The sequence below is a fragment of the Centrocercus urophasianus genome, unplaced genomic scaffold (assembly GCF_019232065.1).
Source record: "Centrocercus urophasianus isolate 14NV4802_14NV808 unplaced genomic scaffold, USGS_Curo_1.0 seq_10, whole genome shotgun sequence".
NCBI classification, from domain to species: domain Eukaryota; kingdom Metazoa; phylum Chordata; class Aves; order Galliformes; family Phasianidae; genus Centrocercus; species Centrocercus urophasianus.
The window spans coordinates 47,550,571-47,574,553 of NW_024884142.1; the positions used below are offsets into that span (position 1 = coordinate 47,550,571).

The window sequence follows — 23,983 nt, forward strand, 5'->3', positions numbered from 1 at the left end:
TACACATAAGTAGTCCCAGATTTAAAATCAGCTGCTAGAGAATGTATCTACAATTAAATATCTCAATCAGGGTAGCCTTGTTTCCAGAGTACTTGCAGCCCCAGGGAGTGATAACACAATTAGTTGGACTCATCTCTACAAGGTTATTACTAATACAAACAGCTCTGTATCAGTCTCCAACAGGCATTCATTTACAAAATGTGTACTGTTTTATGCACACATTCAAAGTTTCCATCTATTTGAATTTTTAAAGCATGAAGTATTTTGGGTTTTGGTAGTATTTTATCCTCAAACCACGGAACTGAAAACTAAGCTAAGGATTACTTTTGCAGTTCTCCAGACACAACGATGATGACCCCATGCTGTAAGACACTATAACTGTCTTGTATTCTTGTCTTGGGAAACCATGCTGCTTTTATAATATTCATGAAAAGACAGTAACTTACTATGGCAAATTAGGGCAGAGAGAGAAATACAGAAAAAAATGTGATAAAAGTTGGCATATTATATAGTAGTCAATAAACTCTACAGATCTAAGGAATTCATTTTTATTGATATCTTGTTTATACATAGGCTTTGTTTACTTTGTACTTGTAGTGTAAGGTGACACTCAAGTGACACTTTCATCCATCAGTACCTGAGCAAATCAGAATGTTGTAGTGAAAATGGAAGTCAGCCCTTCATTTTCACCTCCTGTTAGCCAAGGCAGTGAGGGAAAATATCTGAACTTCAAGAGAATACGCATATAACTGTCTAAAACACTAGTTTTTCCATTTTACTCTATTCTTTGATGTTGATCTGTGGTGCCTTAATTGTAGCTGCAATGCAAGGAGGAACCAGCTGTCAGGGTTCATCTCTTTGCCATGCCATGAATAAGCCTGCAGAGATAGTGCACTACTGCCAAGGCACCTCAGTGACTTCTCCACCAGCAGGCAAAGTGCATTTTCTGCTTGACATTTCATAACTGCCAGGGGCTCTGTGAACAAAAGCCCTGTACCCACCAATTGCTGAAAGCATTTGGAACTGTGAAAAATAAGTGGATACCCAAAAATCACCCTCCCCTGCTTTTCATGAAACCTGCAAAAAGAAGCTGCTCTTTTATTATTCATGACAATTTACTTTTTAGATCTTTTCTACCTTTTCTGAAAGCTTGAATGAAACATCTTTCTGATGTACTGAGTACACTAACATACATGAACAAACCCAACTCCCTCTGACAGAAGTAAAAAACAATAGATGTGCTCTACTCACCCACCACATCAAATCAGGGTCCCAAAGAAGGAGATATCAGGCAAAATAAAAACAATGCTTTTTACAACCAAGGAATTATGTGTTATGGTTATGGAGTTTGAGTAGCATAACCGATGCGGCAGGTGGAAAGGTTTTAAGGACCTCCTTGTGTAATTACTGTATCCCTCGGCACTTCTCTTTTGAGTCAGTATTTTTACTGACTTTCAAAATACAAAATAACAAATTTTCAATTCATTATCAAGTTAAATTAGTTAAGACTTATGTTTCCCACCATTCACTTACCAGAAACCGTATTCTAGTCAACATGTCTACAACACATGAACAAAGAATGCCTGCATTACTCAACTTCAACTTCTAATTCCTCTCTTCTCTGTTATCTATTAACCTTTTACCTGTTATACAAATTGAACATAGAACATGTCTTTGTTTCTTAAAAAAAAAAAAAAAAAAAAACAAAAAAAAAAAAAAAAAAAAGCAGGCAAAAATTCTAACAGAGGCTTGCATCTCAAGCTGCTGATAAGCAGGGTCAAGATTCTAATGTAAGACACATTGAAGAGGATGAAAAAGCAAACAGCATTTCTAAGAGCATAATCTAAGTTAGATTTCCTGCAAGGAAAAAAATATCTCCAGAAAGCTGGAAGTCTTTTTTGCTTATTCTCTTCTTTTTCCCTTTTTTTATTTGCTTTGCTTTCTTTGATGTTACAGCTGTGGTTTGTTCTTCATGCCTGTTTGCGTGAATGATGAAAGTCAGTAAACTATCTCCAAAATCTCTCCATAGTGTCCACTTTACAAAATATAGCTCAGTGAACTTAAGAAAACAAAATGCTGAATTTATTTTTGTATATGAAAAATGGCAACAGGTTTTTGGTCTTGTTCCAATGACAATTCTACACAGAAATGTCATTTTAAAAAGTAATTTTATTTTCTCAGGCTCAAAAGCAAGCTCCAACTTATTTTTACATTTCAAAGTGTTCCATTAAATTCTGCTTCCATTAATCTATTACATAATCATATTGTGACTTCTAATCTCCTTTAGCCATATGTACACTAATAAATACCAACCACAGACAATTCTTATCTTTGAATCTACCTGTGATGCCATGTTCATATATTCATAGAGCTAAACTCTCTAAAAATTGATGATAAAGTTGCCTCAACCATACCTGGGCATCAGCTGTTCAGCAGTGGTCAAAACCATGCCAGGAAATGTGCAACAAATTAGAAGGCATGTAATCCTCAACTAAACCTGAGATACTGAAAATGAGAGAGAGTAGGCTTGTGAAAAGAGCAGATGCATTCAGCCCAGAGTCTTCAACAGACTGACTTCAGCAACACAACTATCAAGCTACTAAGATTTCCTGTTCCCTCTGGAGAACATCATAAAGTACCAAGCATCCTACCATCACCTCTATTAACTGAAAGACACTATGGCATGGCATATTGCCACTGTAAATGTCTGCCTTAGCCTTATATAACACTGTGCGAATGTAGCCTCTGGCAACACAGAGGAAAAACATTTTTCTATCATCTGAAAACTGAGAATAAAAATTTGACACAAGATTTTGTCCTGGCACTGTTATATCTAAGATTGTTTCTAGTCTGTGGTTGGTTATTTTATTGAGATTGCCATGTCCTTGATTAAACTCAGACCAAAAAGTGACGGTTTTGAAACTGAGGGCTGGCTGAGTTTGCTGTAGAGAAATTTTGAAAAGGAGGCCAAGGTTTTTGCTCTCTGCTTTCTGTACTCAACTTTGGGAAGAACTACCACCTTTCTACTGATTACTTTGGAATTTGTACTTCTTACACAATGTATACCACGTACATATATTTAAGTAATTGTCCTATTTAGAAAAGTTCAAAATGTCATCAAGATTTTTCCAAATTTTTTTCCCCAAAAATGCAGTCTTGGAAAAAACAAATATTTATCTAAGACTTCTCACTGAAGGTTTATGATTTTTCTTCAGAAAAGCAAACATGTAGAAATACTTGGCTCAATAAAGTTGTCTTTTTCGGCAAAAAACTCCATGTATTCCAGGAAAAAAAAAAAAAAAAATCTCAATAATAATATGGTTTGATTTTCATATACATTTTCTAGTGTTTTCAAACACTAGTTGCCTTCTGCTTAGCATTCGTTCTTCCACACATCCTAAAGGTGAGCTTGAGCAAAAGCCTAAGAGCTGGAAATGTGCCCTAGAGCTAGGAGAGAAATTTAAGTCCATGACTACAGGGCAGACCAAGATTTTAACCCCAACAGCTATCTCATGTCAGGAGGAAAGCCTGTCTAGGCCAGCATCATATCTGCAACGTTAATCTGATGCAGACTTTCAGCCGCAAGTTCAGGAATCCTGAGGTCAGACAGGGACCACCCTCCCAGCCCCCAACCCCGTCTGTCAGAAAGCATTAATTTAATGTCACAGAGCAGCTAGGGCTGAAAGAGATACCTCAAATGCTCAACAGGCTGCAGTCAAGCATGGGCTAGTTGCCTAACCTTTACTGAGATCAGCCCTATCATCTGCAGCCAAGGGTCTCTTCGTTTTTCTCACTGTACAATTCAGATCTTAAATTCAGTCATTACTAACAAAATCCTTTACATTCATCTTGATCTGAATTTAAACACTGCTGTTCACGTAAAAAGTTGTATATCTTGGTGAATGACTTGCAGTAGCCTTAGCAAAGCCACAGTTCCTATTTCACTGGTAGTTCTCTATGTATAATAAGCGTTATTGCTTATCTTGAACTGTTTTCCAAATATAAAAATATTTATTCAAATTATTTTCACAGCTTTAAGCTGGAGAAAATATGACTAGTGATGCTACTGATATATATGGCTTCTTATATTTTAAGACAAAAGAGATACAAAGAGAAAAAAGCACAGGCAGCAGCAACCATCCCCACCCCCACCTTAATAATGTGATTAGGTAAGGTTTCTTTGGAGGATGGAAATTTTCCAGACCAAAAATAGAGGTTCCATACAAGTTAAGGCATTTAAATTTGCATGATTTGTCCTTAATATATCTGTTCTGTTTTTTTTTTTTCCCCAAAGCAAGATTAAAATACAGGATATAATCCAAAATTGAAATAACAGTGCTGACTTGTTTATTTACTTTATTTAAGTTATATTGTTGGCATTTTGTTTTAACTGGTTTAAAACACATAAAAATTCTAGCATCAGTGTGGAGAAACAAGTCCTTACCACATGAATGGAAAATCTTATTCAGAGCACAGATATTTCCTGTTCTTGGTGTAAAGAAGAAAGGATTTGTTTACTCAGTGTCTGTGTTGTTCAGTGAAGGCTCTTATTTAAGTTTTATTAGTATACCACATTAAGAACTAATTACCATACTGCAGCTTTAAGCTGCAGAATGTTTATAGAAAGAGAATAAGGCCTTCATGATAAAAGTTACTGTTCCTGTTAGTTGGAGAGGAGGCTGTACCTTTGAATTCACACAATTCCTGCCATTCTCACATATTACCATGATTAAAGAAATGCTAATGATTGCACTGTACAGCTGGAATTTCTATAGGTTAGCATGCAGAACAACTTAAATATTCTAATTAGGAGAAAGGAATCCAACAACACAATAACCATGAAAAACAAAGCATTTCAAAATGAGAATTAGAGATGGATTTAAGGCTCCTTGTTCTCTCTGCCATTAAGTTTATTCCTAAATTCTTATTCCTAATTAATTGCCTGGAATTTTGCCACTCACAAAGAATTCAGATCTGAAAGACACACAGTAATTTCAACTAAATCCAAAAGAAATATGCCTCAAAAAGAATATTCATTAAAAAACTGTTTCCGCCTGAGGAATGTCTGAAGATTTAAGATAACACATTTAGCAACAATTAAAAATTATAACCCTGAGGAGCAATCTGATAAAAAGCTTGGGTCAAGAAAAAACATGTTTCATTCAGTTACGCTTTCCGGCAATGCATTCATTACACACCTAAGCAGCAGGAACATGGGCAGAGTGGTTGTGGTATTCAGTAGGATTGGAGTCTCTCAGCAAAGCTGATCCACACCAAACAGAACAAATCGGCAATTAATCAGTAACATCATCACCTTCTTGGGAAAACAGTATGATAATAAAATAATATGTAACCAAATACTTTTCAGATCTAAAGCCAAGGTGAATAGTCCAGAAAGTCTTTGCATTTATCCCAGATGAACATATAAATATAATTATAAGTAATGCTTGTATTCCCTTTTTTGATGAAGTCACTATTAATACACAGTGATGTCTAGGTGTTTCTTTGAGATTAGCAATGGAAAAAGATTTAATTCTATGCACAACTGCACAAATTTCCCTTTGATCGTAACTTAATAACATCAAACTTTTTCTCTTCCTCCTTGGGAAGCAACAAGAAACTTTACTGAACACAGAATGCATGAGAATTTCCAGCATGTCTGCTTTGTGTTTGGCAAATACACAGACATAGGTAAACGTGTTTTCTGTGAACAAAATTCTGATTTTTATTCAGAAGAAGTGACGAAAAGGAAAGAGGAAAGACTTTAAGCATGTGGATACAGAATGAGTTCAGCAGTCACCAGCCTGCACTATTTGGAACCTCAAGTCTACTGAAATGAAAGTAGGGGATAAACTATGCATGTCGCCCAGCAATGACTTGGCACAGCTTCCTGAGTCAGCACAACACATCTCAGGAACTGTTGCTCATACTGTCTAAATTTTTTATTTAGATGTTTTACATGCATACAGACAGACATGAGACGATTTGTAAAATAGATGTTGTTGAGTCCTGTGTGAGGTTAAATTATGTCTCCATTAATATCATGAGTTCCACATTTTCTCACCATAATCCAAGTCCTGGTAAAGTCACGAAACAAGTGCCATTTTCAGATGACATAGTCTTTGAAAGTTAAGTAAGAATATTGAAATTATACTCTCATAATTCTCTAGAAACCACAACTGTAACTGGCAGTTTACAAAACAGAAAGACACAGTTTCAGTCTAAGCAACTTTGGAGATAGGAAAGGCAAGGTCACTGAAATGAGGGGTAAGAGAAAGAAGACTAAAGAGCACTCGTTTTTCAATTTACTATAACTCACTTATAACGTATTATTTTCTCAGGTTAGCGCTCTGTGTTTGTTTGTTAAATTTTAATTAGGTCAAGATATAAGTTATTTCTGTACCATCTAAAACTTCACGTAAACCATGGTGCAAATGGAAACAGTTAATTTATCTACCTGCAATTCAGTTGTCATCTTTGTCAATTGACGTGCTATGTGGGGACATGGTGGAGTGCTACTGTCTGACTAACTTATTTTTTCACTGTTACCAATGCTCTTTCATTCTATTTTGCCCCCAGCAATCAATGAATCTATGCTCTGGACATAACTGTAACTGCTGTGTACAGATGTGGAAGCAGGAACGGAGGGGATATCCCAGCATTATTCTCTGAAAACTGAACTAAATCTACGTTTGGAGACAGAGGTGGGACCTGAAAAGATAGCACTTCCTATGGTTAGAACGAAATTTCTTCTCTATATAAATTACATTGGATCAGTTCAGTATGGCCCTACTGAAAATCTGGTTAGGATAATGTTACTACATGACTTATCTGAATTATAAAGTTAATCATAACAGACAGTGTCATAGGACAGAAGTAGATGTGCTCTGTGATCCACCCAGATGCTCACTTCATACTGCATAAGCTCCACCAAGTCAGACTTTGATGCCTGTGAAGCTGCTGTTCTGCCATTTGCACAGAAGATGGCTTACAATTATTCATCAGAGGTTCAGTTTTTCTTGGAAATATTTTATTACCTGCTACAGTAAGAAGTGTGGAAAGGATGACTGCAGACAATTGCTAGACAGGATTTTCTTATCTTCTCAGTGTGCTACCTAACCACATCACTTTAAAACCAAAGCTAAGGATGAGGAAGGAAAAAAGATGCTGCACAAAACATAGTGGGGTACATCAGTAGCAATTCTCTACTAAACACCTCAGAAACAGAGGTGAATCTCAGAGAGATTTCACAAATTCAGCACTTTCCTGTTCTGCATTCTCACCTTTAGTCATAGTTAAGGTCCCTTTCATCTAAGACTTATATGCAACCAGAACTGACATAACTTCTAAGTTTCATATAACAGAAAATACGTATTTTCCAACTACATGCCTAGTGAATAAATTGCCTTGATGGATGGATGAATGTAGTTTTAATTAAGGAGAAAAAAAAAAAAGAAAATGAAAGAAACTATATTAAATTAACTAGATGTTCATGTTTGTTGATGCCAGAAATGAAATAGATTATTTTTGCATACCAAATATGGAATAACTAATGCAGCAATAAATGCATAGCTTAAGTTTTCCTGTTGTAAAGATATACAAGAGGAATGAAAGAAGATTACCACAAAACAAGAATACATTCCACTAAGAAATAATAAGTTTGGTCTGACAGTAAAATCTGTCGTAATATGTAATTTCATCTTTGATCACAGTATTAATGTATGAAATAATTTTACATATGAAATAATTCAGCAGAATATGAGAGAAGACAGCAGTTCTTTTATTTCCTGAGAGAGATGCTTGGGAAAATTGCATTTTCTAGTCAGTTCAATCACATGTGAGTCTGTAACACTGAAAAGCCAACTTAGGGTTTGAAGAGAGCCCTCCACACCAAAGGGCAGAGAGCCTGCAAGCTCTGCAGCATAAGATATCATTTCATTCCCAACCTAATTTACCAAGGCTGAAATTGATTTGCAGGGGAACATATAGGAAAACACAGAACATTTGTTTGTTTCAGGCTGCATGATGCAATTTGCTTGAATTATCTATCACATTTAGCAAAACGTAAAAGTTCAAGCCAGAGAACAACAAGCAGTTACTGTCTGGTATCACTCAAGTTAAAAATCAGTGCCCTCATTTAGGTACCGAAGGCTACAAGCTGCCCTTCTGGCTTTCAATCAATCAGTCTCTTAAACTGGAGTCCCTTTGTATTTCCACACTGGGGTCTTTGGTATTACTAGAGCATTCCACTGTCAAAAAGCAAAGTTACCCTTGGCAACAAGTTTTTTTTGGAGTTTTTACTTCCTTATCAGAGATTGCTCTGAAACTGAACATGAAGATTAACTGGCAGCTGCTGGTGTGCTCTAATACAGGCCCTTCTTTAACTGAAAAGAAAGTCCCTTTTCTAAAGATGGGAAACCTTGGTGCTTGTATAAAAATATGCCCAATGTAACACTTCAAAACATGCTTAATAATTAAGGTTTTTTTCTGGTTATATGTTTGACCTGTTTTCGCTATTCATATATACTCAGCTCAGTGTCAAAAAATTACATGGAGCTGCGGCTGAGAAAAATCATTTTTTTCCTAAGGGCAAATTGAAAAAAAAAAATATATATATATATATTTTTTTCTCTCATAACAACCCTGACCGTTTTGGTGGGACATATCTCTGATTCAGCCATCTGAGAGCTACATATGTAATACAGGCTGATTCTCTCTTCTAAGTTCGATGGAGGGAGACTGAGCCATAAAGGGGATGTCTGAGCTCATCTATTTCAGACATTTACTCTGGGATGACATAAACAGCTATTTTTGCCACTGACTACTAAGGGCATTCAGCAGCTAGCTCAGACCAGTAGATTGGTCAAGTTAGATGTGAGGCAGCCCATCTTCATCACTGGAAATCTTCTGTCTTTAAAAACTTTAATTTAATATGCATGAGGCAGACTGAAAAGATACCATCAAATCCCCAGCATGGAATCCAATAGTTTAAATGCTTACAAAATGCAACCTACTGTCCTCATTGCCAGTTCTGAATGCCCTCTAAAACTGGGCTTTCCATTAAAAATTCTCCTACAGAATCTGAAGTATTTTGTGCTCCTGAGCCTTTTGCCAGTGTTCTTCCACTCCTAATGCTGATTTCAAAAATAAATAAATAAATTGGAAAGTTCAGAACTATAGGGAAATAAGTAGTTCTAAGGGAAAAGGTATGTAGATACACCTAAATGACCCAAGTACTCTATAGCATTTGATACTTTACATAAAGTGTTTTTCCTGTTCTTAACAGTGAAATGCAATGTCAGGCATGTTTTTGTCTATGAGATTATCACTCCTCAAGCCTTGGGAACTACTTTCCCTGAGGAAAATGTAGTCTGTTTCAAAGAAGAAAGTAAAGTGAGAAAACAAAAAGTGCTGAAACTAGCATGGGCATGCTGTACATTGCAGATGGAAAACTGTAAATTGATTACAGCTCATCTGGAAGGTAGATTATAGGCACTGTTCCCTTACCAGTGGGTAACAGACATTTTCAGAAGTTCACACATCCCATTACACAACATGTCAGGTGCAGGGAAAGACTACAGGTATAGAGAACTTACAGAAAATCTAGGGACAGTTGAGGATCTGCCACATTTTAAGCTTATTTAAATTGCATTGGGAAAAACAACGATAACAAAAAGCAAAAGCAACAAGTCTTAGCAGAGGCAGTAATATTAATAAGTAATATGATTAAGTGAAGCAAACGGAAGACATAGAGTATTGGCACCTAAGGTAAAAATAGCAACAAAAGAGCTGCATCTTTAGAATTACAAGCAGAAACAGCACTAAAAACAGGTTTCAAAAATATAGCAAGAGCTGTATTTACTGAAATACTGAGAAGTGTTTCTTATGAATGTAAAACAAATTTTCATTTTCATGACATTAGTAAACATCTACACGATGCCAGCTCACGGTGAAGCAAAACACAAACTCAACAAATAGGCAGAAATAATCAATCACAGACACGTTAATGCATACATAGGTACATACATAAAAAATAATGAAAACCAGATAGTAAAGGACAAACAAAAATTAAAGCATTTCAGAAGTGAGTGTGCTGCTACTAAAGTTTTTTTTTCCTTTTTCTTTCTTTCTCTTTTTTTTTTTTTTTTTTTTTTGACTGGAAGGAAGGTGCTAAGGATACTCAAAATGGACCACTGCAGTGCATGCTCCACGGTTAAGTGCCTCTCCCTTCCTCTCTGCTCCTAGCCCTGCACAGCACTGTTTGTCTGTCTGTCTGTAGGGCTAACCACACCCACAGGAGCTACTCTCCATGCAGCTTGTGCAGGGAGATAGACACCTTTTCATGGGGAGACCAGTACACGGGCATGCCTATCTGTGTGTCTGTCTGTGTGCCTGTCTCACCCATGGATCCCTCCCTCTCTCCCTCTGAGAAGTCCTCTTGGAGCTGAGGGCCTTCTCCAGGTGCAGCCACTGAATCCAGAAAGCTTTAGCAGTGTGATTAAGGCACACTCAGGACCAAGCAAAACAACGTTTACAGAGCACGGCAAAGATCCCAGCAAGAGCTATCCTGAAGCCCATGTCCAAAAAGTGTGGACTAATAAACAGAATGCTTTTTTTTCTAAGAAAGCTGCTTCTGAGAAAGCTCACAGCTAACTTCCATCTGTGAGGAAAATGAAATCCCTGTAGGATAGTAAGCCTGATGTGCATACCACAGCCTGGAGCTCAAAGTAGCAGAACAGGCCAATGCACAACTAGCTGCAGGGGGATTCTGCAGCAGGCAGCAGTGCATAGTGCTACACAAAGGGCTGCCAGTCTCTGCACCTTGGGACCACTCTGGTGCCATCCTGCAAGGAGTTAATGTGAAGGAAGATGGATGTCAGCTACTACATCCAAGCAGCCCCTTTCATTTTTTCTGTACGTTGTTGTTTTTGATACTGATCTGTTATCCTGATAACTGGTTCTGCTAACACAAACACATATGAAGAGTGAAAACTTTTTTAAGTTTAAGAACTTTCCAAGTAGCCACCTCTCCACCAGGTATGCTGCTTGGAGATGAGGAGTAATGTGTTCCATCAGACTCATAAAAACAAGCTTGCTAGCTGATATCAGTTGCAATCTGAACAGCCCTTATCACTATTATGCCCAGCTATTGAGAAATCATCTTAATTCACTTTATTTCTTAGGAGGCATAAAGTCCTTATAACCAGCTTTGTGAGTTGTTTCTCCAGGAGTTCCTGAAGGCACCAGATCTCATAGCAGAAAGCACTGCAGAGACACGTAGCAAGATGCAGTCTCTTCCCTAGGGAAGAAGTTGCAGAGCTATGAAACAAAGGAAGATTTAAAAGAGCCATCCTGAATCTGGCTGAGTGCCCCATTATCATACTGAGGCTGTTCTCCATTGGAAAATATAGCAGAAGGAGAAGTTACTCAGCCACGTCCTCATTCCACCTATGAGATGAATGTAGATTACAATCTTATCTCCTGCAGAATTTACATGTCATGTAGTGCTTGATCAAGAACAGTCAATGAAAATATTCTGTTTCACATTACCTGAGGTTCTTGGAAAGTAGTGTGAATATTATGTAGAGAAAGAAAACATGTAAGAACTTACATAATTTATTTTCTATTGATTTTGAGATATTGTGCTAGTTATTTATTTATCTTCTGCTAAGGGAAAAGCCCACTCCTTCAAAACCTACTCCAACAAGTCCTTTGATGCAATCATAGCTCACCCCTGTGAGCACTGGGGTAGAGGACTGTGCCAAAGCTCCCTGGAAAGCAAAGGCAGCACTTTGGGAAATCTGCAAAACAGATTCTCCCTGCTCAGAGAGTCACTCTGCTCAGTGTTTGCTTTTTCTTTCTTTTTACTTTTTTTTTTTTTTTTCCCCTCCTCATGAAGAACATCAACACCAAAAACGTGAAAGAGGAAAAGGACAGAAGAGGAAAACAATGTGATCCTGGCACCCACGCTATCCAGAATCAGAAGTATCTCATGAGTTCTGCGTGGAGTGCTTTAATTGTCCTCCTGGTACATGCTTTACTATTCAGTTTCATGATCTCCACAATTATTTAATGACAGTAATCATGCCAAAGTGAGGAATAAAAAATTGAAGATTTTCAGTTGGAAAAGTGAAAGCTCCTAATCCAAACCACTGTAGATACATCCTAAGACCAAGCATCATCACTTCAACTAGCTAATATACCATTAGCTTGTAGACATTTTTAAATGCTTTGAAGACATTCTGCCTAACAGCAGAAGGGAAGTTAAAAATACTTTTTAATTCAGAATCTGGCATTCATTAACTAGGGACAACTGCCCTCTTGGCTTGAAGTCTTAGCCTCTACCCTGGCTGCTAAGTCTAACTTTTTCCTAAGATATTTGCCATCATTAAAGTTTTGTGCTTTCCTGAGGAAACTGACATTTCAAAAAATACATTACTATGAAAAATAAAGAAATTTGCAAGACGAAAGGAATGAGAGAGAACAGTTGAACAAGACGAAAAAAAAAAGAAGTCCAATTGTGGTTGTTAAACCTATTTGAGAATCCAGTAGATTTATACGTAAGCTGCTGCTGGCATGCATTGCTCAGCAAAAGCTGAACTGCAGAGTGTTCCTCAAAATCATCATGGAGCACAGAAATGGCTAAAGCCACTTGCACAAGACTTCTGTAGACTGAATTATATCAGAGACGAATTTGTACTATTTTAACTTTTTTTCCACCTATAAGATGTGTAGATCTGTATGAAAGTGACATTACAGACAAAATGGAATCAAGAATCAGCATCTACATAGTTATTTAGGGTCAAATAATTCATCTGCCTTTTCCTTTGTGAAATTCAATCTTTGTTGCACAGATAATGCAAGTACCCATAAGCCCAATCCTTAGTCTGTCAATAGGCTTTAGGAAATGTTTAATTAGATTGCATGAGTACATAAATACAATTTCACAAAAAAACCTTTAAGATCTACAGAAGTTACATATATATATATGTATATATACATAAATGTATATATGTACAAATGCATATATTTACATATAAGTTTATATATATGTATATATATAAAAGTCACAAAATACAAGCTGTCTTTTCAATATCTGAAAAGATATGCTAAGAAGTGTTTCTATGTTAATGCTTCTCTTTTCTATAATCATTCTTCTCTTTCTAACCAAATCTGCTGGCTTTTCTGTAGTTGGAAAATTGCTGGGGATTCTAATCTCATTTTAACCTTAAAGCAAACAAATAGCTTATTTCAAACTTATTTCAAACTGTGATTCTTATAAGTTACAATATGCATTATAAGTTATAGTAAAAACATATTAAACTTCTTAAAAATTAATAAATTTATCATCTCTGAATTAAAAAGATGTTTTGTCTTCAAGTACTGTTTTGTTTTTTAAAGAGTGTCTGCATGCATGTGTAGTCAGGCAAAACATTTAAAAATACATTCAGTAAATACAAATAATAAATAATTCCAGAAAACACAACAGCTTGCGTATATATAGTCCACCAAATATAACATGGAAATCATTATTCCAATATTTCCAACTTCTAAGCTCTCTCACTTGAGAGCAGAAAACAAGGACTTACATCATATATACCTGATTACAAGTAAAATCTGTCTTTCATTCTGTGCAACTACCTGTCACAGCTTCCAAATGCAATTAATGTATCTGAAGGTGGAAATTTTGACCTTTATTCTGATAAACTGAGGAAACCCACAATATTTCAGAATAAATATGAGTATTTCTCAGACATACACTAATGATCACACATCAAATTATCTGAGTGAAATTAAAATTTCAGTTCTACTCAATTCGTTAGAGAAGTATGACTGACAATAACAAATAATAAAATTGAATACATTAATGAGTACAAAGAAACATAAAAAATGAGGGCCATGATTAAGCTGCCAGGTTCATACAACTAGTTACAGAAATGCACCAACTGCACTATCCGCCTCTAAGATGGTCTTTTCTTCTTCATTTTCCCCATGCAAGCCTAAAATAACACTTGTCTCTATTCTTTTGACCTTTATTGATATAAATGCAACAACTTTAAGGCTACTGTCCATAAAGCATTCAATTAATGTTGAATGAATAGAAAAAGCACCTTAAGGCCTGTACATTTATTTTAATTACTTTATATCACTGTGCTATCTCAAGCAATCTTGAACAATAAGAAGTTGTTTGTTGATTAGGTTTCTAGTATATTGCTCCTTGGGAGGAGTGCAAGAACCATTTTCATTAATTTTTGAATAAGCTATAACATGCATTTCTTCTTTCTTTTTGTAATATTTGGCTTTTACACACCCAAAGATAATGAACTACCTGCTCAGATTATGTAACATGGCCCTTTATTTTAACAAAATTCTGCATCTTATTTTTTTAATCTAAAATTACTCTCTTTTAAAAGATATCCATAACATTCTTATGTATAGCAAAATCTTGACGGAACAAGCTTTTTAGACAAACATGTTTTTGCCAAACACGTTTATGAAAAGTGGTAAAACTTTCAACAGTATTTTCTTAAGGGAGAGAGGACATGAAAAAGTGAAAGAAAGCATCTCTGTCACTCTATGTGCTGATTGTTAGGGAGCATCAGAACCAGGTCCTGGGAGCACACATATACTTTTCCCCCACTTTTGTTAAGACATATAAGAGGTCTTGTTTAGTGAAAAAGACAAGAAAACAAGACCAGGTCTTGTTTAGTGAGTGGTGAAACAAATTTTCAAAGTCCAATCAATTACTGAATCTGAAGAGTCATCATTCTCACCCAAATTCCTCTAAACACAAAAGCGTAAATATAAATATAACCTGGATTCACACAGTCAGAATCCCTCACCTTTGTCACATGGTGCTTCTCGTGTTGTACAGGGATCTTAAACATTTGACACCAATATGTTGTATCCTTGTCTGGTATGGGTACCTGTCTTAATGAAAAGGGAAAGAAAATGATATTATAAAAGTCATACTGTCCTGCTGTGTAAGCTCAGATGTTAGGCTGCCACCTTAGCCCACACAAACCCAAAACACAGAGTAACTTACGTCTTTGTTGGTCAGGTCAAAGTATGACAAAGAGGCAGGTGAGACTTCTGCTTTCTCAGGGTTCAGTAAACGTAGACTCTTTGTACCACGGGTAGACCCGTGGTAATTCTGACCTGCTTCTCCCAGGTCTTTGTGGTGGTAAGCCCATATTACCCTCACTGTGCTCTCCTGGAAAAAAAACGAACAAAAACACATAAGGAATGGGAACAATACGCTCTTGCATAGTCCATACAATTCCTAAGATAGATATGATGTGTTTGAACAACAGTAATGAGAAGAAAACAGCTACTGACACAATTGCAAAGAACTTAGAAAAAAATCAACTGAATTCATGATTTAATAAATCATACTCTTGAATTTGAGAGGTATGTGGGTTTTCTCTTTGTACTTTTGAGGATGAGAATGTAACTTAGCAAGCTCTCGTGGGCTGACACGTCATCTTGGGGATGGACTTGATCCTTATGGATCTCTTCCAACTCAGGATATTCTATGATTCTGTGATACAAATTTTTATCAAAAATTAATCATGCTTATATTCAGAGTTCAATGTGGATCCACAAAATTTGAATCTCTTTCATAGCTTCCTTCAGAAATGTGGCAAACTTGAATCGTATCTGAAAACAGCAGAACAGACTCATACAGAGGCAATCAACTAAGCACATGGAACATTTTTTTCTAGACATGGCACTCATCTGACTTGTGGTCAGAAGCTGTCCTCCCAAAACTGCTTCCTGGCTCACATGTGTAAAGGTCTGGGCACCTTCTGTGAACTGCTGGCCCTATACACTAGGGAAGATAGACATTCAGCTATAGAGCAGATTTACATCTTAAAAATCAGTTTGTAGCTACAGTGCAGATCAATTCTCTGTAAACCATTCTCAGATTGCAATAATCACCCAGTGAGACAAAATGATAAACACTGAAGGGTCTCAGAAAGTTAAGTTATGCTGAGACAATTTGGAACAGATGCAAAAACCACAGAACCATTGACAGATGGAAATGTGGCAGTTTATACAGCTGTGCATTTGCTCTTTTAGCTCATGCTGTCGTTATCGCATGTATTGTGAAAACACAGATAGTGACAATCATGTTAAACTACTACTGCAATGCTTCCAAAATGAATAGTAGTAAACAAGCCAAAGCATGAAAAGTCTTTCAAATCATGACAGCCTGTCATTTTCAATATGAAAATAATCAACTTCATATAATTTAAAATTATGCTTATGAAGCACAGCAGTCACTAGGACAATAGAAGAATTTTCTATGAAAAGTATTTACCATGCATGGAAAGGGCAGTATCACAAAGCTGTATCACAAGATTATTCAACCTCTTCATTTTTAATATGGAAATAAAACAAAAAATACATTCTAACTGTACATGTTCAAAACTTTTCTAAAAGTCCAGCTTTAACATCATTTACAAATTAGTCTAAGACCTAAAAAGTATTTCACAAGCTGTCATCTCCTGAATGATTGCAAACATAGGATATGAGAGTTGAGGGCACAGGAGTACCTGTTTCACTCTTGGGTTCACATGGTGTGTGACATATTAAAGAACACTATGCACTGAAGTGGAAGAACAAGTAAAGTTGAAAATAAAATATGAGAACTCAATAAAACTAGGCAAGTATTTTATCCTGCTAATTTGATAGAATAGATGCTTTGGAAAGTGCACTGAGAGCTGAATAAGCATGTATCCTAAAATAATTTCTGCAATTAAATTTTAGTAGCCAGCATCAAAACCAGCTATACACTCATTCTGTGTTAATATATCATCTCTTTTCGTACAGGCAGTGCTTCTCACCGTTATGCTCTTATCATTTGGATCACAAGTGTGCAGTTCTCTGCTAAAAGCCAGTATGGTGTGAGTACTGTTTTCCAAGGCATATTCCAGGCGATAATCCTGTTGTGGATCTTTTTTGAGTACTCTGTTTTCGTCTGTATGATAATCCTGTTGAAAATAAAAGGTATGCCATTATTAAAATCTAATATTCAAGCAATAACCTTTTCCTCAAATACTGAATACCCTTAAACGTTGCCTTTATGTAAAACACTGAAGGATTACTGTTTTGGTGACACTAAACATATTTTTGATTAAAAATCTTAGCGAAAGTGGGCCTCCTTGACAAGCAGCTTAAAAAAATGGTTTGAACAACTTTAACCATACACTGCCTGTACATAACTACAGAAATAAAGGTTGTAGTCAGTCCTAAATTATAGTCATAATTTACGTATGTAGTCAATTTATTTAATGTAGTCACCCCGGTCATAACTGGGATGTTGTGGAGTTTGTAGAAATTACTGAGAGAAATAAGTTCACTTAATACTCCAAACAACAAAATTGCCCTTCTCTTTTCTCCCAGCTTTTTGTTTATTTTTCCTTCCTCATGAACAGCAAATCTCCCAGAATAAAATCAATCACAACCAGGAATCCTACATCTGAACCAGAAGAAACAGCACTTGGCACACACACAATTTGCCTGGAGGGTTTTGGGGTTTATTTGGTGGTTTGGGACTGGGTGGCTGCTCTTACAGGCAACGCTCAGAAAGATGATCCCTGGCTCAGCAGTACAGTAAAATGGAGGAACGATGCAGCAATGCCAGGTCATTAACCTCCTCACCCCAAATTCCTGCCACACCACCAGCTGTGCCATGTCCCAGTCATCCTCTTCCCTCTCTTCCAGACTGCTCCACCACCTTGCCAAGGCGCAGTTTTTTGCTGTTTCTGCACTGCTTGGGGTAAGAGGAGGTTTAAGGACGCTGCTCTGTGCAGCTAAGTCTAGAGCAGAGCCTCTAAGCTTGGTTAGACACCTTTCTTTTCCAGAACATGCCACCTTCCTCCCTGATGGCAGGTAGTTACTGGCGGGCACCATGAATTGCTTTGCATCTTTAGCAAAACACACCAACTTCTGTTTTTTGAAGGCATCTACCTCTGAAGCTACTTGAACCTCCATTTAATTTTAGAAAGGTTTTTAGTTTTCATATCCATTCGCTCAAGTAGAGGCAACAAAGCTGAAAAATCACAAAATGTTACGTTCAAATACCGTGACACTGGTAAATGTGGCTGACATCATTTTAATTCACAAAAAGATCAACTGGGAGTTATAACCTTGAACTTAATCACAGTTGAGAAATCTTTCTGTGTACAAGAGACCACAAGCAACCTGTTACAGGTGTGAGAATAACTGCATGCTCAAACACCTCTTTAAGATATTTTTAGATGATGAAAATTATGAAACTATCTCAGTCGTGACACAATTTCAAGGAAGAAAAGGGTAGACACAGAGCACTTATATCGGCATAAAAACATTCAGTCTTGCCAAAGCTACTGAAACAGTTCTGATTTTTACACTTCCAAAACAAACCCAAATTTTAAAGGTACTAAAAAGAGTAATGCTTTTCCTGTCAACACTTTTTGCAACTAGAAGTGAATGAATACTTATATGAAGGCACAAATACCTGGGAAAACTACCACTACAAACAGCAAAAGGGAAGCATGGAAGGTGAAGCTATGTACTGAAAAAAAGAGTAGTGATGAGCTATATTTGTTCATAGAAAGAACTTTGGATTTCCTTTTCCAGATATACTGGACCTGTTCTGGGATGGTACTCAAAGGTGGATATTTTGTGGGAACAAAGTGCTCCACTTCACCTCTACGTTAGAGCTTAGACAGAGACACAGCATGTCTTTACAAAATACCATCCCTCCTCTGAAAACACCTTTATATAAGTAGAACATCTGTTTTCATCTTAAAAATAGTAAATACCTCTCTGAACTAGAAGTGCAACCTTGTGACCATCAACTTTTACGAAGGTGTGGTATCTTTTTTGAGATGTTACATTAAATTGGAGGAAAGCATCTTGTATTAAAATAAACAACCAGATAGTGAAGTACTGTGGAACAGAAATGGAAGAGAAGCTTTTCCTCTTGGAAATACATTGGGAGTCTTTGCCTGAAACAGCTGGGAAGGACAATTCATAAATGAGAAGCCAAACCAGGTGTGTGCACTCCAATATTTTCTGGTGATCTGCAAGTATAAAACCACGTGTAGAACAGCCCTAAGTTCTATGAGCCTGCAGGGATTGGGCGAGAGCAACTGGAAGAAGCGATGTAAAGAAGGGTACTTGCTTGGCTATGCCTTGATACGGTGACTGTTGGTGGAACTCTTTGTTCACTTGTGGACAGCTGTGCCACAGCCCCACTTGCTGTGGGCTCACCCTGTGCCCTGAGGAAGGGGCTTCCAGGCCCTGCAATGCCCCTGCCTGCCCACCACCAGCCCCCAGCAGCATCTCACTCCCCAACTCGCCCAAGAGCATCCCGCGGGCAGATCTTAATCTGACCGACTAACGCTAATCTTTCCCATGTGAAAATTTCTGCAGAGTAATGAAGTCGCTGGCTCTGCTTGCTTCCTCTGCCTGATACACGGCCCCATGAAACATCCCTCGAATGTCAGGGTGCTGAGAATACCTGGAAAGCAAATTCGTGTAGTTCCTGGGAAGCTAGAGATATTCCTTTGTCTCCCAAATCCTACAAATCCACTTAGTGCAATCGGACTGCACTAGAGGAATCAAGCATGAATGCATTTCCCAGAAGCTGTTTACAAGTTACCGACTGCCTCTATCACTACTTTTTATTCCTTCTGCTGAAAATTATCTAGGTGTTCATCATGAAAAATAAAATCAAATTATACAGCAGGAACATTTCTGAACAGCTCAGGATTAGGTTGCTCAACCTCTGACATGAAAACAGCTTGTTTGCCAAATTGAGAACAAATGAAGGACATGTCATGAAACAAATGAAGGAACAAATTAACATGAACAAATGAAGGAAACATTCTGATCTCCTTCTGTTCACAGAACAGATTTTAAGTCAAACTATGCAAGTTTTGGTCAATTTATCCACCAGAGCTGAAAAGCCCTTAAGAAACAAAAAGATGTTTGTGCAAAAATGACAAAACATTATCAAAAAAGGAAAAGTAACAAGAATTGGCTGGAAGTTTCACTCATCTTTTCTCATGCTGACTAAGTTAAACCTACATAAAGCACGTTACTTTTACAGAAATATTACTTTCACCAGCAGAGAAGATGTATAAACTTCAGGTAACTTTCTTGTAACACAGTTAAGCTCCCTTAAATCCCTACTAATTTGGGTCAGTAGCATCACAGATATTATGAACATATAAAGATGCATCTCTAGAGATATTTCTTTTCAGAGGAAAAAAAAGTGATAAAAAGGGAAATTCCTGTTCCTGTGGTACAAATCCAATCAAAACACCATATTTAGGCAGCTGATGCTCCGCTTTGTTAGTTAGCATAGTTTGTTAGATATTTGTTAGGAGAAAGGTGGGTACCTCTGTAGGCTTTGAATGTCATTTACAAAGCCTAGGGACAGCATAGAGGATGCACCCACCAAAAGTCAAACAGGGGATGTCTGGGCTTCAGCAGCATGGAGGGCATCTAAATATCACAGTATCACAGAATCACCAAGGTTGGAAAAGACCTACAAGATCATCCAGTCCAACCATCCACCTATCACCAATAGTTCTCACTAAACCATGTCCCTCAACACAAAATCCAAACGTTCCTTAAACACCTCCAGGGTTGGTGACTCCACCACCTCCCTGGGCAGCCCATTCCAGTGCCTGACCTGTCCTTCAGAGAAGTAGTATTTCCTAACGTCCAGCCTGAATCTCCCCTGGCGCAGCTTGAAGCCATTCCCTCCAGTCCTATCACCAGTTACACGAGAGAAGAGGCCAACCTCCAGCTCACTGCAACCTCCCTTCAGGTAGTTATAGAGGGCAATAAGGTCTCCCCAGAGCCTCCTCTTCTCCAGACTGAACAATCGCATCTCCTTCAGCCTCTCCTCATATGGCCTGTACTTCAGACCCCTCACCAGCTTTGTCGCCCTTCTTTGAACCCGCTCCAGGGCCTCAATGTCTTTCTTGCAGTGAGGGGCCCAAAACTGGACACAGTATTAAAGGTGTGGCCCCACCAGAGCTGAGTACAGGGCCACAATCACTGCCCTGTTCCTGCTGGCAACACTGTTTCTGATGCAAGCCAGGATGCCATTGCCCTTCTTGGCCACCTGGTCACACTGCTGGCTCACGTTCAGCCGAGCATCAATCAATACCCCCAGGTCCATTTCCACTGCGCAGTCTTCCAGCCACTTCACCCCGAGCCTGTAGCATTGCCTGGGGTTGTTGCGGCCAAAGTGCAGGACCTGGCATTTGGTCTTGTTGAAATTCATCCCTTTGGCTTCAGCCCAGCTATGCAGCCTGTCCAGATCCCTCTGTAGGGCCTCGCTACCCCCAGGCAGATAGATGCTTGCAGCCAGCTTGATGTCATCCGCAGACTTACTGAGGGTGCACTCAGTGCCCTCATCCAGGTCATCAGTAAAGATACTGAAGAGGACAGGCCCCAGCACCGACCCCTGGGGAACACTACTCGTGACAGGTCACCAGCTAGATTTAACTCCATTCACCAAATATGGTTCCAAATGCCCCCAGTGAGAGCCTGCCATAATACAGACCTCATCTAAACTTACAAGCTTCACAAATGTAATTCTGTTGAGAAGGGAGGGTGACATTTCTATTAACAGAATGACAGTACTTCAAAAACTATTGCAGATGGTCTGAAATTTGCCTGATTTTGGAACAACTTACTATTCCTACCAAATAAAAAAAGACTCTAACATGGACACCTTTTTAATGCAGATTTAGTTTTAACACCCCCATACAGTCAGAAAACCTGTTTCTTTCGTAGGCAGGATTATACTGGTGCAAGATATTCTGAATTTTATGGAGTTCCAGCACAGATTTGCAGTAACTATCAACTCCTTAATACTGAATTTCTTAGCAAGAACCTGAAAACGTGATTTATTTACTGATTTTGCCCTTGAATTCAGATCCTTCAGCTTCTAATATACACACAAAATATATGTTATATGGTTAAATGAAGATAAAGTTGCTAAGTTTTACATGAACTTGACAAAAGCATCAGTAGTTACGAAGAGAAGATAAGGGCAAAATGACTGTTCTTCTGACACAAACATATTATTTTGGTTACTGTATAAAACAAAGACTTGACAGTGTTGTCATGCTACATAATAACAAAATGTTGCTTCAAAATTTACTTACGTTTACATTAGAAGCTTTTACAGTTTCTGCACTCCCATTGATTCTATTGCATAAACTGGCATTTAGAACTCTGGGCTATGTTGTGCAAACATCTCTAATGCTACCTAGGAGTTGAATCAACAGATTGAAAAGAGAAATCTTCCTGATATTGCACATAGTTTGCTCTTTTCCAGAAGTATGGCTGATCACATCACACAGTTTTCAGATCCTATGAACTGCTCACTTTCTTGAGGAAATGTTTTGTGGTGTGGATGGTTTCTGTTTGCTGCTCAGCAAAAGACAGGGTAATTTCTCAAGGATGTAAAAAATAGGCGCAACTGGTTTTTTTTATCCTCAGAGAATGTAAGCACAGCTGCAGAAGGAAACCTCATGAGAAAAGCACTACCAGCTGTCATCACAGACTTGAACAGGTGTTTATAAGGCTCCCTCCCCACATTTTTACAATGTACAAGCTCATTTTGTTTATGGTATCCATTTCCCATGTTAAATTATATACAGTACCTTTCAACCTAAAGGAGCCACCAACAGCTCCCAGGCTGCGGCCCCATCACCTGCAGCTGGGCTCTGGCACAGTTCTGTCTCTGTGATCTCTGTGAGCTACCCTGCAGTCAGGAGCTCCTCACCATCCTGGCTGTGGGAACAGCCAGAAGAAAGCCAAGGGACAAACCAGGAAGGAGAAATGGAGGAAAAATGAGCTAAGTCTCAACCAGTCCCAACCTATGGTTTACAGCCAACTCACAGAGTTTTGAACATTCCCAGAGTGCCCAAACCTGTGTCTAAGAGCAGGGTTGAAGAGTATGGCAAAGGAATTGGGAAGCTGCAACCAAGAAGAGTTTGTGCAGGAGAAGATCTGTCTTAGTCTTATAGGATGGATAAATTGCTACAGGATGCAAAAGACTCAACCAAAACTTCTGAATGAAATCAGCACCAAGCTATGCCTTTCTGGGTTTCCAGAAGAATAGCTGTGGTTAGCATTTCTCTTTTTTATTGTTTCATTTAATTCAGATGGAATCCTGCTGCTTGTGGTTCCAGCACACACTGGATACAACCACCAAAAAATATATTTAAAAAAGCTGTTTTTACATTGTATTTGGCAAGAAGCAAACAGAGCATGAGTTTACAAATAAGGAAACCAACCTTTTTTCAACCTCAAATAAATTTCAGCTTGTGTTTAAGGCAAAGATCCTACTATACTCCTATATCAGGGAAAAGCAGAGCCAACCTACAGAAAACTAACACAAAGTGGGAGTCTGAAAGCATCGCTGCTTTAAATAAGAATATAAGAACACCTTGAGAGCATTCCAGTTGACTGATCTGATTTTGGAATTGGTCTGCAAATGGAATATCCTCAGCAAAAAGTTTGGTGGCGGCAACCAATCAGTTGCAAGAAGTTTCTAAAGTAAGTGGGATCAGCAAGTTCAGCCACAGCCCTAAGAGCTGACTGCTTCTAGTTAAGTTACTGATTGATTGGGTACTTTTTTTGCTGTCATGTTTGTTTTTTTTAACCTACACACCAGATGAGTATGAGATGATTCACTGCCTGCTGAGAAGCCCAGCTCTCTGTCACATGGAAGCTGCTTCGACTGGCTGAGTTACACTGGAGTCAGCATGGCAATATGTTTAGTGCAACTATACTACTAACTTTAACAAGGACTGAACATTTTTATCTATAACAAATAACTGGGCTGCATCTGTTTGAAATGCACACACAGATACACAAAGATTCCCATTTTCCACTTGTGTATTTGCACAGATACTGCATTAAAAAAATAAGGCATTTTTTACAGATGAAACAATTCTTT

General features: G+C 37.9%; 1 protein-coding gene across 1 annotated transcript in view; it reads right to left on the reverse strand.

Annotated features, from left to right (window-relative positions):
- Window positions 1-23,983, reverse strand: part of MOXD1 (monooxygenase DBH like 1) — a 51,879-nt gene that overhangs the window by 21,986 nt on the left and 5,910 nt on the right. The window contains exons 2-4 of the mRNA XM_042817599.1: window positions 16,851-16,997; window positions 15,047-15,214; window positions 14,844-14,927 (exon numbers count right to left, since the gene is read on the reverse strand). Coding sequence (XP_042673533.1) covers window positions 14,844-14,927; window positions 15,047-15,214; window positions 16,851-16,997 — 399 coding nt within the window. The remainder of the gene's footprint in view (window positions 1-14,843; window positions 14,928-15,046; window positions 15,215-16,850; window positions 16,998-23,983) is intronic.